Source organism: Perognathus longimembris, chromosome 22, assembly GCF_023159225.1.
Source record: "Perognathus longimembris pacificus isolate PPM17 chromosome 22, ASM2315922v1, whole genome shotgun sequence".
Taxonomy (NCBI): domain Eukaryota; kingdom Metazoa; phylum Chordata; class Mammalia; order Rodentia; family Heteromyidae; genus Perognathus; species Perognathus longimembris.
The window spans coordinates 36,126,143-36,141,556 of record NC_063182.1 but is presented as its reverse complement, the minus strand read 5'-3'; the positions used below and the strand labels follow the sequence as shown (position 1 = coordinate 36,141,556).

General features: G+C 45.4%; 1 protein-coding gene across 1 annotated transcript in view; it reads right to left on the bottom strand.

The window, feature by feature from the left end:
• Nucleotides 1–15,414, bottom strand: part of Camk4 (calcium/calmodulin dependent protein kinase IV) — a 158,254-nt gene that overhangs the window by 9,374 nt on the left and 133,466 nt on the right. Inside the window, exon 8 of the mRNA XM_048331159.1 lies at nt 630–705. Coding sequence (XP_048187116.1) covers nt 630–705 — 76 coding nt within the window. The remainder of the gene's footprint in view (nt 1–629; nt 706–15,414) is intronic.

The following is a 15,414-nucleotide window of genomic DNA, read 5'->3' as shown; positions in this document are numbered from 1 at the left end:
ATAGCAAACCAATGTGCTCTCTGACCCACTGACATCTTGTGCTTTAGTTTTTCTCCGGTAATCTTCTTTTCCAGACACTCTTCCATTTGGATTATGATTTCCCTCATCACTGTCTGCAATTCCATTATCATCTTGGCAAATTTCCTGAAACTCCTTATGTTTTATTGGACAGTAGCTCATGAATGCAGCTGGGGAGACCAGACAGTGAAATGTTAGCCTCATTTTTTTCTCCCTCTGAGAATACAAAAAGGCCCTCGAAAACCTGCCAGGTAGAAGGCAAAATTGATAACCAAAAGTGCACTTGAAATTTTCTGAGAAGAAATGAGCCAGTTTGCATTTTCTTTCTTAAAAGGATTGTCCACCTTAGAGAAGATGGAAATTAAAAAAACAGCAACAAGAAAAGCATGTGATAGGTCGACTTGATTTATACATTCATCCTGATCGTTAGATATTGAATGATTTCTCCTATCTTCCATACACTACCCAGGAAAATGGAGACAGTAAAGCCCCGTACAGAAGTGCTAGTACCAAGAAAACTACAGAAGAGCAAGCAATATTCATCTTGAGAAAATTCTACGGCTAACTATATTTATCATGAATTTTAAAAAATCACTTATTTTCCCACTTACAGGATGTAGGTAATGATTCCTACAGACCACATGTCCACTTCCGGCCCGTAGGCACAGCATCGGAGAATCTCAGGTGCTGCGGAAAGAGGGAAAGCTGTGTTCAGTCGGTGCTTCTAACATTCACTCGCTAAGCACTTGGCAAGCAACGTGGAAGAAACAAATTCATCCACCGAGTTTTAGAACTCTTTCACAACCAGTCTTCCCTCCAAAACACAGTTACAGAGACCCAAATTCTTACATCTATTTCCTCGGGGAGCGGGGGAATTACAGGCTCTCTGAGTGTCTAAGAATCATTCTGTTAATGATATCACATTGTGCTGTTGCTCAAATCAGGTGGGCGAAAGACCGATCGGCAGATGATAGATAGACATCTGCTACAGGAAGGAGATCTCTGACTTCCAAGGGAACCTTTTCCGTAGGGAAGGAAGAAATGCAAAAGACAGAAATGGAAGGGAAGCACAATGAGCAGGGAGAAGGCGCCGTGGCAGGACTGGCAATGTGGAAGTGCCCGACGCCCTGGCTGTCGGGTGAGTGTTCGTGTCTGCTTGTGGGGCGAGGCACGGGGCGGGCGTGGGAAGGACGGCAAGTCCCTAGCGCTGGAAGGCTGGCGAAGGGACTGGCGTGGAGAGTTGCACGTGAGACACCAGTGAGAAGCGGTCCTCAGACTTCTCGCCACCACCGGCTGGGAAGGAGGACTGCTCCACGCACCGCGGCGTGCTCGTGGGGGCTTTACCAGCTGCAGTGCACGACTCTCCACCATCACGCGACCCCGGAGGGGGTAACAAGGTATTTTATGCTCTTCTCAGCTGTCAAAAAGGAAAGTGAACTGGGCCTGGAGATTCTCCCTGAGGACTGGGCTTGTTCCTGGCCTGCCACAGGTAGAGCAGGAGAAGTGTTCTTCCATCCAGACAGAGGATGGACTCAGGCCTCCATCTCAGGGCAGACATCCTTGAACGCTGAACAGAGATGCAGTGGTGTCGGTGTGTCCCTGGTGAGAGCAGCTTGGTGAAAGCCAAGGGCTCCCTGAGGGAGACTTTGGGGAGCAGGTCACTGTCCCCCTCCTCCAGGGGCTGCTCTGAGCAAGTGCACTCCATCCCCTGGCCGAGGCACTGTTGCCTACTGGGTAGATCAGCAAAGCAGGCTCTAGACAGAGTCCGCTGTTAGGGGAGTGCATTTGCTAGAATGATTCCTGTGCAGTTTCCGCCTCCAGTGCTACTCTCTCCACCCAACCCCTCTCCAGTCTACTGACCTCTGTCCCTATAGAAATTACTTTTCATCAAGACAGACCTCGAAGGGCCTGTCCCCTGAACTAAGGATGTGCCTAGGGGCACACCAACCAGCAAGCCGGCTGCCTAGGGGCACAGCAGCCAGCAAGCTGGCAAGACCATCCCCTTCCAGGAGCTGTATGTGCATTCAAAAGTTTTTCTTATCTACAGTTGATTTACTCCTAGGAGATTTTCCTTTTGAGGATTAATTAACAAAATTAAGAAAAATGTGCATTCTTTGCCAACATCTTTCACTCTGTCAGGTCAGCTTTTTGTCTGCTGGGACAATCTGCCTCGCGGAAGGCATTCTGGAGCCTCCATCCACCCCGACGGTGCGCTCCCACTTGCAAATGCTTTGTTTAGCCCCGTGTGACCCAGAGGGACCTAGCACGAGGCTGCGAGTCCAGGAGCCCAGCACGCTGGCAGACTCAACACGCGCGGCCGGAGTGCTTTTACCTGCCCCCTGCCCTTCCCGTCAGCGATTCTTCTCCCAGCTGAAATGTTATCAGGCTCCATATTGATATTTAATCATAAATATAGACACATGCGGGGAAGGAATTTTACTTTTTTGAGTCTTGTGTACTTTTTTTTCTTATTAAAATACCTTTCAGGGGCTGGGAATATGGCCTAGTGGCAAGAGTGCTTGCTTGCCTCGTATACATGAGGCCCTGGGTCCAATTCCTCAGTACCACATATACAGAAAACGGCCAGAAGCGGCGCTGTGGCTCAAGTGGCAGAGTGCTAGCCTTGAGCAAAAGGAAGCCAGGGACAGTGTTCAGGCCCTGAGTTCACGGCCCAGGACTGGCCAAAAAAAAAAAAAAAAAGAACAACCTTTCAAACCTCTGTGAGTTGGACTAGGCAATTTCCACGTTTACTTTGAGCTTTAATCTTCTACCGTTGTGATGGTAGCAGGTGGGATTGTGTAAGCAAGAAGAGAGGACCAGCCCAAGCAAGCATCTGGCCTTCAGAACTGGCTGTGTTGCATTTCCCGTGTATCCCGCCCTTGTTCTGTGGGTGCCCTTGAAATCAGCCTGTGCGCGCTGGTCAGAGCCTGGCAAGAGTCAGGTGTTTTCTTCTCTTCCTCGCTGTCTGTTTCTCGCCCTCTCTCTTTCCCCCTCTCCTTTTCTTCCTTTTCCTCTTTCTTCTGGTACTGGGGTTTACAGAAGAGGAGTTCAAGAGTCTCACAGACTTTCCTGCCTGGGCTGGTTTTGAACTGCTACCCTCAGATCTCAGCCATCTGAGTAGCTAGGATTACTGATGTGAGCCACCACAAACAGCCAGCCCTTTTGTTTTGGAGCCAGGGTCTACCCATTGCTTCAGCTAATCTCATCCTCAAGATTCTTCTAACTCTCCTTGTCAAGTAACTAGGATTTTAAGTATGGGCTACCATGCCCCATGCCAATCCAAAAGATCTATCCTTCCTTCCTTCCTTCCTTCCTTCCTTCCTTCCTTCCTTCCTTCCTTCCTTCCTTCCTTCCTCCCTTCCGTCTTCAAGGGACCTAGTGTCCTCACAGGTGATTCTACTGGTGTGTAAAATATACACCATACACAAGGCCCAAGGCCTTGGGTTAGATGCCTAGCACCAAATGCAAGCACGCACACATATACTCTTAAAATTGTCTCTTCTAAATTATAAACAACCATTTCCTGGTCTTTCTACCTTCTTTCTAAGTGAGTCAGGTTGTCTAGCATTTCATGAAGCTGCCTTACCACTCATGGTACTTCCAACCAGACATTAATGTGACAAAGCGCCCCAGGACACCCACGACCCCTATCTCCAACACAGTCTAACTGGGTGACGGGACCTAGGAACTACAAGACACCAGCCATGTCCATTCAAAAAGCATTTTAAACTGACTATAAAAATTATACTAAAAGACCAAATTGATGACAATTTACTAGCCTACTACCAAGACCACAGAATACTAATTTACTGATTCTTCTTTGTACTTTTAAAATAAAATGGTGGTACCCTTGAGGCAACTAGAGTTTGAGGGTTCATCTAGCAATGGTATTCACTTCTTATTTTATCAAATAAAATCACTATAACTAGTTCTGGAAATGGTCCTAAAAGTAAAAGCACCAGTATCACCCATGACACACTCACAGGGACCACTGGTGCTAGATTTCGCCCTCTTTCCTTAAAGTATTAGGAAAAAAAAGCAAAGGGTCACGGGAGTCACTGGCTGTCATTTCAGCCATGCCCTAGGTGACCCCTTTCCTACGTAGTGAGTTGAAACTACAGAGTGGCATCCATTATCAGGGACTTGGAAAGTCCCTGTTGATTCTTAAGTACAGCGAATCTGAAGTGAATCAAGATGAGTGAAGTCAACGGCTGCTTGCTTCCTTCGTTAGCTCTGTCATTAAGCATCTGCTGTGTGACGCGCGCGGTGCTAGCGGTTACAGGGAAGACATCGCAGCCATCACAGAGCTTATGGTCTGGTGGAGGGGTCCATGTTACTTACAAGAGCGAGAAACAAAACCAAACACAGGAAGAGAGATGGAAAAATGAAGCCCAGAAGCACTCGGGTTCCTCCTTTGCCCTCCCCCAAACAGATCCATTTAAATAATGTTTTGTGTGCCCTACATCATAATGATCTGTCAAATTTGCTAAGAAAGGTCGGAGATAATAATTTTGCTTTCCCCAAGTTTCTTCATTTATTTTTGCTTAACAATCATACTTTCATGAGAGAACAGAGCAGAACTCATATGCTGTTTCTCTTTCCATCACCGTTGCTTACTCAGTTAAGCCCATTTGTACTGTTCATTCCACTCAGTCGCAGGGAATAGGTATTTCAACTGGCGTTTTGAAGGAAGAAGCTGAATGAAAGCACAGAAATGGAGGGACAAAGGGTGAACCAATCCAGCAGGGACACTGGACACTGTGTTGAACACGAACTACACAACTTGTAGGGGAGAGAGGTTGGGAGGGAAACCTGGGAGGAAACAAGGGAAGAGGTGACATTGTTTAAAACGAAATGTACTCATTCTGCACACCATCTTTATAATAATAATAATTTTTAAAAAAACGGAAGAAAAAGAAGTGCTTGGGGAAGGGGTGTCTTTCCTGCACTGCTGACCTGGCGAGAGGTCCGTGAACAGGATCTGAGCAAGCCACGTCTGCTGAGAGAAGGCACAGCGTGGAGCGGAGAGCAACGGGTGAGCAGCGAGCCTGGAGATGCTGAGAGGAGCCGGCACCTGCGGGCGGAGGCTGGGCGTGCTGAACACGCAGCCCGGGAGCCGACCGCGTCCCCTAGCGCGCCCCAGGCGGGCAGTCCTTCCCCGGCCGTCCTACGTGCCGGGAGAAATGCACGAACTGGGCACCATCTGGGGCTTAGAAACATGTTCCTTGTGTGTGCTATTGCTGCAGATGAACCAGGCGATGCCCCCAGCGGGTGTGGGGACCGGCGCGGGTGACGCTCAGGGTCAGAGCACCGGGAGCAGCATGGGGAGGACGGAGCGTCCTCCCTGGCCTCCCTCCCCTGCTGGCCTCGCTCTGCGCCTCCAGGGCTGGGGGAGGAGGGACCTGAGGCCTCTGTCACGTGAGTCATTTTTGTCTTGTGGGGGGAGAGAGAAGCGAAAATGTCAGGAGGAAGTCTCAGTACACCCGCGACGCCCCGTGAATCCTCCGATCACTCTTGGCGTCCCCCAGCGGGCTCGGGGGTGGACGCTGCCCACGGCAGCCCATCCACTCCCGCCGCGCGCTCTCCACGGGAGCTGCTCAGCGCTCGGCCTCGCCACACCCATCGCGCGGCACGTCTGCTTGTAACCATCTTCCAGGTGGGTAGAGTCTGAAGCGTCTGTTGTGCTCACCTTACTCTTTTATTTAAAAAAAAAATTATACCCTGAAGAAAAAAATCAAGACTTGAGAATGCCTTTCAGAAGAGCATTGTATCAAAAACTCATTTTTATGAACCTGCAATTTTTCTTTCTTCTAGTTCCAGGGAGGCCCTTCCCATGGTTCTCTCCAGATGTGAATCAGACCTGCCTTTTCTGATCCCATCGCAACTGTGACGGATGCTGATGGAAACCTGTCGCTCGCTTCTTGGAGGATGTTTTAGAAGATAAACACATAATCCCTATTCATCCCCACACTCGCACTACGCAAGACCGCGTAGAGAGAGAGGCAAGAACAGCCCACCCGATTTGCCGTGTAATCTCTTTCCCCAGAGTGAAGTGGAGAAAATGCTGGTTGGGGTTGGGAGAGATGAGCGAGAACGAAGAGGAGCGGCACTGATCAAGATGTATTGCTCTCATCATGGACACGCTGAATGGAAACCTCTTTCTAAAACAAAGTAAAAACGTAAATTAAACGTAAATTAAAACATAACATGGGGGGAGAAATCAAGAGGCTATCTCCAAACTCAAAGAGAAATGAGAAATAAGAGGATGGTCTTGGTCTTCCAAGGTCCTCCAGCTCAGTGTCACCGATTTCCTCAGGCCAAAATACACTCGGTTAGCACTTGACATATACGGAACACATAGTTTTTGTCTTCTTTACTGCCTATAGCTGGAGTGATGCTGAAATGGAAGGGCCACACCCCTTCTCCCCTTCCTGGTAGCCCTGGACCCTGGCATGTGAGCCAGTGTGTTTGCAAATACACCCCGAGCTTTTGGCTTTCTTTGTTGTTGACTCCTAAATATTTAGTGCCATCAGGAAGTGCCATCAGGGCATCAGAGATGTGCAATACATACCTCACAAATGAACGAAGGACTGAATATCTGTACAACTTGAGCTCCTCGCAGTATATTTTATTTGGGCCAGTACTAAGCCAGTATAAAGATCTAAAGGGATTCACTTTTCTCCAAGTTCCAAACTCGGAATTCAGCTTTAGATAGTCTCACAGGCAGATAGCCTGCACTCTCCAATGAGCTATGGCTGTCCTCTCCTCCATACCCTTCGTGTGTTCCCAGCCCCACTTTTCCTGTAGCTGGCATTATTTATCGGAACCAGAGTCCGTGACGAATTACAGTATCGGCATACAACTGACCTCAAGGGGATGGATGAAAAGACTGTGGTCAGAGAGGTAGGTGGACCAGGAGTAGTTCACCCATTGATGGCTTAGCATCCTCTGGCTTTCTCCTTTCCCTCTTCCACTGCCCACATGCCCCACGGGACTCTGTCTCTGAGACACAGTCGCCAGTCCAAAGGGGGTTAAGGCAGCACTGCGGACATCTTATTATGCATTCAATTCATCTCCATTATTTTTAAAGTTCATTGTAAAACAGAAGTCACCTCAGTGGGTATTTAATTTGGGGGTGAGATTATTCCTTACTTGGTTAGATTAGCAGTACTAGTTCCCTTATATGTCTTCCTTGCTATTTATCCTTCCATGTGATGACAAACGACATCTTTTAGGAACCGTTGCTGAAAACTTCTAATGTAGATTCTTAGATTTTTCTTCATTGGAGTTTTCATTTTTCATATTAGTGTTTTGTTGCAGAAAATGCATGTTATTTGTCTAACTTCCTGTTTTGTTGAGACATAAAAAGAAATCTCTTCTATTGAACTGTAAGCTATTTAAAATCTGGCTTCATTTTTTACATAGTGAACGCAGTGGGTTATTTATCTTAAAGGCACGATGTAAGAACTGCCGCGATTGTCACTATATCATGAACTGACATTAGTGAAAAACATGATATGCTTTATGGTGCTGTACGCTCGTGGGAAAGTATTTTTACTTTTAGAAGTACTTAAAGAAATTCTATTAAGTTATCTATTTTTTTTCTTTTTGAGGTCTTGAACACAGGGCCTGATGAAAATCCTTAATGACACTATTCATATGATATATTCAGGAATTAGGTTCAGCTGATATATCCCAGTAACCTCTATGAGAACTTTTCTCATCTAAATGTTTTCAAGTTTTAGATCCTTAAAAAGGCTCTCTATATGATGTGTGTGTGTGTGTGCACACGTGCGCAAGCATTTGTGTGTATCTTTGGGAGAGAATGGGCTATTCTGCTTTTTTCTTTTTTTGGCCAGTCCTGGGGCTTGGACTCAGGGCCTGAGCACTGTCCCTGGCTTCCTTTTGCTCAAGGCTAGCACTCTGCCACCTGAGCCACAGCGCCCCTTCTGGCCGTTTTCTGTATATGTGGTGCTGGGGAATTGAACCCAGGGTCTCATGTATACGAGGCAAGCTCTCTTGCCACTAGGCCATATCCCCAGCCCCGCTATTCTGCTTTTTAAACTGTTGAATACTAAATTTTCATCCATTTTACTCTAACTACAAAACTATTAGAAACCTGGACTTCAACTTCCATGAAGTTGAATCCCTTGGTGAGGCCTGCCAGCCAGTGCCAAATGCACTCGAAAGTGCTCCTGCCCACCATCAGCAAAACACAAAGGAAGGAGCTCCAGGCACAGGGAGTCTGAGCGATGGCATGCTAACATGACCCCAAGGGGCTTCAGCACAGGTCCTGTGTCATTCACAGCCCGACTAAAAAATATCCTACTATTTCCAATCTTGTAGGGAAATATTCTAGGTAGTTATGTATTTACCGAGAAAAATACCAACAAAAGTAGTATTTGAAAATCCAGTTGGGAATATGGCTGGGAATATGGCCTAGTGGTAGAGTGCTCGCCTCGTATACATGAAGCCCTGGGTTCGATTCCTCAGCACCACATATATGAAAAAGCCAAAATTGGCACTGTGGCTCAAGTGGCAGAGTGCTAGCCTTGACCAAAACGAAGCCAGGGACAGTGCTCAGGCCCGGCATTCAGTCCCCAGGACTGGCAAAAAAAAAAAAAATCCAGTTGAATCTCTAAAAGGTTGTATTTAATTTGTGTGTGTGTGTGCGCGTGCGTGTACATGCTCGCATGCCTGTGTGTAGGTACTGGGGCTTGAACTCAGAGCCTTAGCATTATCTCTGAGCTTTTGCACTCAAGGCTGGTGCTCTACCACTTGAGCCACAGCTCCACTTTTGGCCTTTGGTGGCTAATGGGAGACAAAAGTCTCCTGTACTTTTTTGCCCAGGCTGGCTTTGAACTGTGATCCTCTGATCTCAGCTTTCTGAGTAGGTAGAATTACGGGTGTGAGCCTGTGATTCTGTAATGGTTTACAGGATGTTTTACTTTACAAATAAATTATCCTTCAGGAGTTGTGCAAAGGGATTGTGCTTGGACAAGTCAGCTTATGAGTACAGTGCATCTTGATCAATGTTCCATCTTTCATTGCTTTCCATCTGTCCCACCCTCACCGGTTTTACATTTTTAAAACTTTCTATTTCAGAAACCACATTTTATATATTCAGTAGGTTAAAAAAATCTAGATAAGTGTCACAAAACCATAAAATTTAGAAGCTACTATTATGGTTAGAAAATTTTAAGATGACCTTTTATTTATTTCAAAACAAAAGCAACGTGTCAGATAATGACATTTCAAAGACCTGCACCCCTATTCTCCCCAAATTCCTTACAATACTATTGTGAGGAAAAAAACTGAAAAATTGAAGGTGCTGAACAACGAAACAGATACTTTCTTATACTAATTAAAATGACAACAATTATGATAATAGTGACAATGAAATTACTTTTGCTAACGTTTTGGTGGCCTGGCAAGTGCCTTGCCATTAAGCGACCTCCTTCCTCTAGAATGACCTTGACAATTAGCAGGCGTGGTGCTAACGACTTCACGTAGGCCATCTTAGTCATTCCTCACTCTAGCCCTAGGAAACGGGTGTTGTTATCATTCTTGTGTAGGAGACAGATTGAGAAGGTCATATTCATGTATTTAAGGTAGAGTTTCTAGGAGAATCCAGCTTATGACTCCCATGCCTAGTAGAGTCACTAACAACTGCGAAGTGACCAGAACAAGCTGTAGTCTTGCCTATGAGCAGTAGATGAATGGCCAACATGTAGCCCACTCCCTCCTCTAGCCATCCCCAAACTGGGCGGGGAAGGCAGGTTGTAAAAGACCTCGACATGCCTTATCATGGGAATGGGAAATACGTATGCAATTGTAACATCAGGTTACTGATACTCACTTTTGAGAGTCTGTCATTCTTTGTCCTCTGTCTCATCACCATTTTGTGATTCCCCTTCCCTTCCCCAAATCGGATAAATATATATAGAAGACACAGGATAACAAAATAAAAAAATGGAGACTACGGGATAAACTAAAGGGAAAAAAACAAAAGAACAAAGAAATACCTTCACATAGTACATAAAGACCCCTCTTGTGACCATACCTTGGCGCTTACTTCAATTAGCACCACTTTATATGGTCATATGTACATAGCTACTGAGCTGTGATGATCCTCTGCTAGGACTATCCTAGACAGATACTAACAGTGATTCTCACAAGACACTATGCTGAAACCATCTGTACAACTTGGGGGGAAGGTGAGAGAGAATGAGGGAGGGGGTAACACTGTCCAACAAGAAATGCACTCATTACCTTACTTATGTAACTGAACTCTCTGTATCACCTTTACAATCAAATCAAATTTATAAAGTCTATCATTATTTGCCCACCATTCAGGTGTGTTTTTCATGGCTTCCTGCTGTTGGCACTTTCATCCTGTAGTTCACGAGTAATCAATAAGAGTGCACGTCTAACCACCTCCATTTATAATGGCTGATCTTTTTATTGCAGCACCTCCATGTATAATTGATGATCTTTTTTACTACAGCACCTCCATTTATAACTGTTGATCAGAATGACTGATCGATCATTGGTTGTTAAACAGTGTGTTGCCAATACTGAGACAGACCTAGTCAGAATGTTTACAATAGCGTAGCTCCCTCTGACGGAAACTCCCAGGCTATTGCTTCAGAAATAGGTACCTGCAGACTCAAGGGCAGAGATCTTTGCATATACTGCCAGCTTATTCTTCAGCTGTTAGTCATTCCCTTTCGTTTTTGTTTGGCTTCTTTTCTACTTTCCTGTGGTAGCACGTAGCTGGCCCTGCTCAGTTACAGTAAAGCACGGTACAGTAATTAGTAACTGAGGATCTTTTCAAAGCGGAGTTCTTAATGGCCTCGCTTAAATACTGGTCATGATTTTATTTGTCTGTGGCCAAAATTTAAATTTGGAAGCCTGAAATCTGGTTTTGGCTACATACATTTCCTAGGCAACAACAAGATTTTCTTAGAGACAAAGCAACCTGTGACTCCTTGGCAATTCATTTATAAGAGACCCTTAGTTATTAGGAGCCTGGGGCAAAAGTTTCCCCCAAAGAGATCAAGGTAGCTTTTCTTCTTTTATTTCCTGACATACACTCTCACACTCCAAGAAGATGTCATTTGAAAAGCCTTCTATGCTAAGTAGAGACTAGACACTGCACAAAAGGACTGGCCATGACAACAATCAACCAGAAAAGCTCTTCTCTCCTCTGTCGGTTATATGGGCTCAGACACCTTTCTAACTTAAAAAAAAATGAAGCCTTTGGGTTATAAATATTTTTTTAAAATGTTGTATATGTTTTCATGATTATATGTTTGATATCATTATAATAAACAACCCTTATTATAATGGAGACAGTGTCTCCTGGGCCTAGTTAATTTTTAATGATAAGGAGCACACTTTTTATCTGGCCCTTAAGGCCTGGGAAACAATATTCCTCCCCTTCACCATCCCAGAGGCAGGCGGCAAGCCACGGGGGGGCCACTCCACTAGCGTAGAACCCCACCTCACCCATGCACAGGAAGTGACCTAGCCCTTCCCTCAACAAGCCCACTGAAAATAAAGGCCCGGGCTTTCACCTTCCTTTGCTTGTGTCTTCTGTCTCACGGTGCTCACTCTTAGTTCTCGTACCTGTGAGTGTGACAGACGTCCTACCTAAGTCTAAATGAGTAGCTGAGATCACGGACGTGCGCCAACACTGAGATTTGTTGAGACGGAGTCTCTGTAGCTCTTCTGTGCACGTTGACTTTGAGCCATGTTTCTCTCCATCTCTGTGTACCAGTAGTTAGGATTAGAAGCATGAATCCCCTCGCTCAGCTCCGTAATGCATGGTGAGGAGAGAAGGGGTAAGAATTCTGGATAATCCTTACAGCAGGAGTTAGGTCACTTCTGAATGCTCTAAGTCTATATGACATTGATTAATTGATTGATGGATGGATGATGCCATTACTGCTGCTAGAACTTCAGGCCACATGTTCTCAATTAGCCTTCGTGCTTGTGGCTAGTATCCTACCACCTGAGCTATACCTCCACTTCCAGTTTGTTTGTGTGTTTTTTCTGATTAATTGGAGATAAGTCTTGAGGATTTTTCTGTCCAAGCTGGCTTCAAACTGTGATCCTCAGATCTCAGCCTCCTGAGTAGCTATGATGATCGGTGTAAGCCATTGGTGCCCAGAGCTAAACATTTATCTTGTACTGAAATTCCGTTGTTTTCAAAATCTTGTTGCCTCAGGCCTAACGTCCTCACTCCCTGATTTTAGTCACTGGAACTTCTGTTTTTCCCTGTTACTAAGCACAAGTGTTCCCTTAAAAATAGGCCAATCTGCCAGTGGCTGGTGGCTCACACCTGTAATCTTAGCTACGCGGAGGCTGAAACCTAGACGATCGTGGTTCTGAAGTCAGTTCAGTCAGAAAAGTCTACAAGACTCTATCTCCAAAATGGCCAGCAAAAAGCCAGACTGGTGTTTTGCAGAAGTGGTAGTGTGCCAGCCGAGCAAAGCAGGCTCAGCAAGTGTAAAGCTCCGAGTTCAAACCCTGGTACTAACAAGGAAAAAGAAAAGGAAAGGAAAAGAAAGGAAGGAAGAAAGGAAGAAAGAAAAAGCAAAAAACCCCAAATCCTGCCCTTTGTCATTGTACTTTGAGGTCACGTTTCTGTGTATTTCCATGGGTTCAAGGATGTGCCTGAGTAAATACGTATTTACAACACATTTGAGCTTTGCTTTTGCGTTACTGACTTTACTCAGCTTTGCTTTTCAAGCTTGCTTTCCTGCCTACATTCTAGTTATGCCACAGGCCTGCTCAGCACGTTAGGGATGCGCTGGACACGGTCTTCGGGACCCCCCTCCTCAGAGGTCGGCAGTCTGTGGGGACCCCCGTTCCCTCAGGCCTCTTGGCTGCTCTCATCTCCTCTTCCCATATTCCAGCAAGTCCTCTCTCCCTCGGAGAATGCCCGCATTACAGAGCAGGAGGATTACCTTAAACACTACTGACTAGCCTCTTCCTCACACGGGACAATCACAGTAATACACAGAACATAAATAGCTAGTGGAAGATGACGTTATCTAGGAAGGAGTCTGTTTATGTGAAGGACAAGATATTAGTGTTTTTATGAGCATACTATATCTAATATTAATTGGGGTAGATCAAAGATGCTACACAATGAGAAACTTCTTAAGAGGTTAACAGTACCTGGTTATAGTTTTCTGTCATGAGAAAGGTTAAGAAAGAGGGCTGGAAGTATTGCTCCAGGAGCACAGTGCCTGCCCAACAAGCATGAGGTCCCGAGTTCAATCCCCAGTATCACAGTTAAAGGGTAGAAAAAAGCGATTACAATCACTTTCTGATTTGTCTGCTCTCTTCCTATCTCTTCCCCATCAAATATATCTATTATGTTGTATACCATTATCCAGATTTATAAAACACAGGCTTTGATTCCAAAATACTGTCCTGTCTAAAACCTTCCTTTTGTTGGATCACATTATCCACCTTCCGATCCCAGTTTCTTAGCCCAACGCACAGATTCTTTGAAACGATGTTCCATGCTGCTTTTCTGTATCTGTCTGTTCCCCTATCTACGGGGACTTAAAGTTCCAGTTGAGAATGACAAAGGGACAAACAGACGCTGACCCCGCCAGCTGCTGTCACTCCCCCATGACTTGACTCTTCCTGTGCCCACGAACAAGGCCACCCCGTCCGTGCTCGGCTCTCCACTTGAACTCCTACCCATAACCAGGCCTCTCCCTGGGAAGATGCCTCTAGTCTCTAACCAGGACACAGAGTTCCCTTCCTTCTGTCTCCCTGAGCTTCGGACTCACAGATCTAGAACTCATCACCACAAACAGTGCTTTACCATGTCTAGGACTTTCTGTTTTACTCCATGAAATCTAGGAAGAGCAAGGCTATCCTGTGTTTAGTCCTGTAGCCCTCGGGGATTCACATGGAGAATGTCAGGCACTTGGGTGGTTCATTTTTATCAATGAATGACTCATTCTTTCACAGAAAGACCATCTTGTAGCGCTGTAAGAAAGAACTGCTCTCATCACGGTCAGATCATTCCAATCTTTGAAAGGCTGCTACTTTTACTGTTGTTGCTGCGTGTAGTCACAGAAGGGGTTTTAAAAGATGCTAAGGGGGCTGGGGATATAGCCTAGTGGCAAGAGTGCCTGCCTCCGATACACGAGGCCCTAGGTTCGATTCCCCAGCACCACATATACAGAAAACGGCCAGAAGCGGCGCTGTGGCTCAAGTGGCAGAGTGCTAGCCTTGAGCGGGAAGAAGCCAGGGACCGTGCTCAGGCCCTGAGTCCAAGGCCCAGGACTGGCAAAAAAAAGATGCTACGGGAGTCCCTTCTATGAGAATAGACTAGAATTTACTGGTAAACTAACTTAGTTTACTATCTTTTGGATCTGTCCATTCCAGAGCTGTCCAAGTCTTAGGAAATTGTTCCAACCTACTCATCTCTTGGGTATCTCTTTAATATTAGATAATCATTACTAAATTGTCCATCAGTTTTCTTTGTGTGGGAGCTCTTTAATTGATTAATCTTTCCTCAGTTCTCTTTCAGTCTTCCTATCACTTGGTCAGCAATATGTGAGCATAGATGGGCCATCGTGATGGACACGCAGTATTAAATTTAGATTTCCCCCATAATCTTAGAGAGAGGAATAAAATACAGATGTAGCATGGACTACAGACAGAAGACTTACATGTGACGTAGGAGGAGAGAAGTTTCATAGAAAGATGGTCAAAGAGCAGCTCTAAGGAAAACCAAATAAAACAAAGGACTACCTAGAGCAAGCAGAGTAGTACAACAGCTTTCTGCATTTCTTTGTAAGCCATGGGATTCTTGTTTCATAAGTCTGTGGCAGAGGCACCCAACGCCATCCTTATTTTTAAGGTGCTGTGGATCAGACATAAGACCTTAGGCATCCTAGGCAGAGAACTCTGCCACTTCTGCACCATGTATCCAGTTCCCATCCTCAGTCTTACACGATCTCAACAGTCTTCAATACCTCAAAATTTCTTCCAAGGTGGGCAAAGATTTAGAAGGCGGGCCCTTCAGGATGTGATTAGATCCGGAGGGTGGACCCTCAGGTATGAGGTTAGTGCCTTACAAAACTGGTCCAAGACAAGCCAGGAACTGGTTCACCAACACTGGCTAACACTAGACTGCTAACGTGAGGGAAGTTAACTTCTGCCCTGTCTAAGGCACAGTTAACCTTGATTTTTCTGAACTTAATTATTAGCTGACAAACTACTATTGGCTTCAACGAATTGAGGATCCAAAACAAAAATATTTGACACAATATAAAGATGTAACAGAAAGGTAAGAATACCTAGTTCTGCATAATGATTGGATTTGTGAAAAATACAGTTCTAAGTATTTTACATTCACCA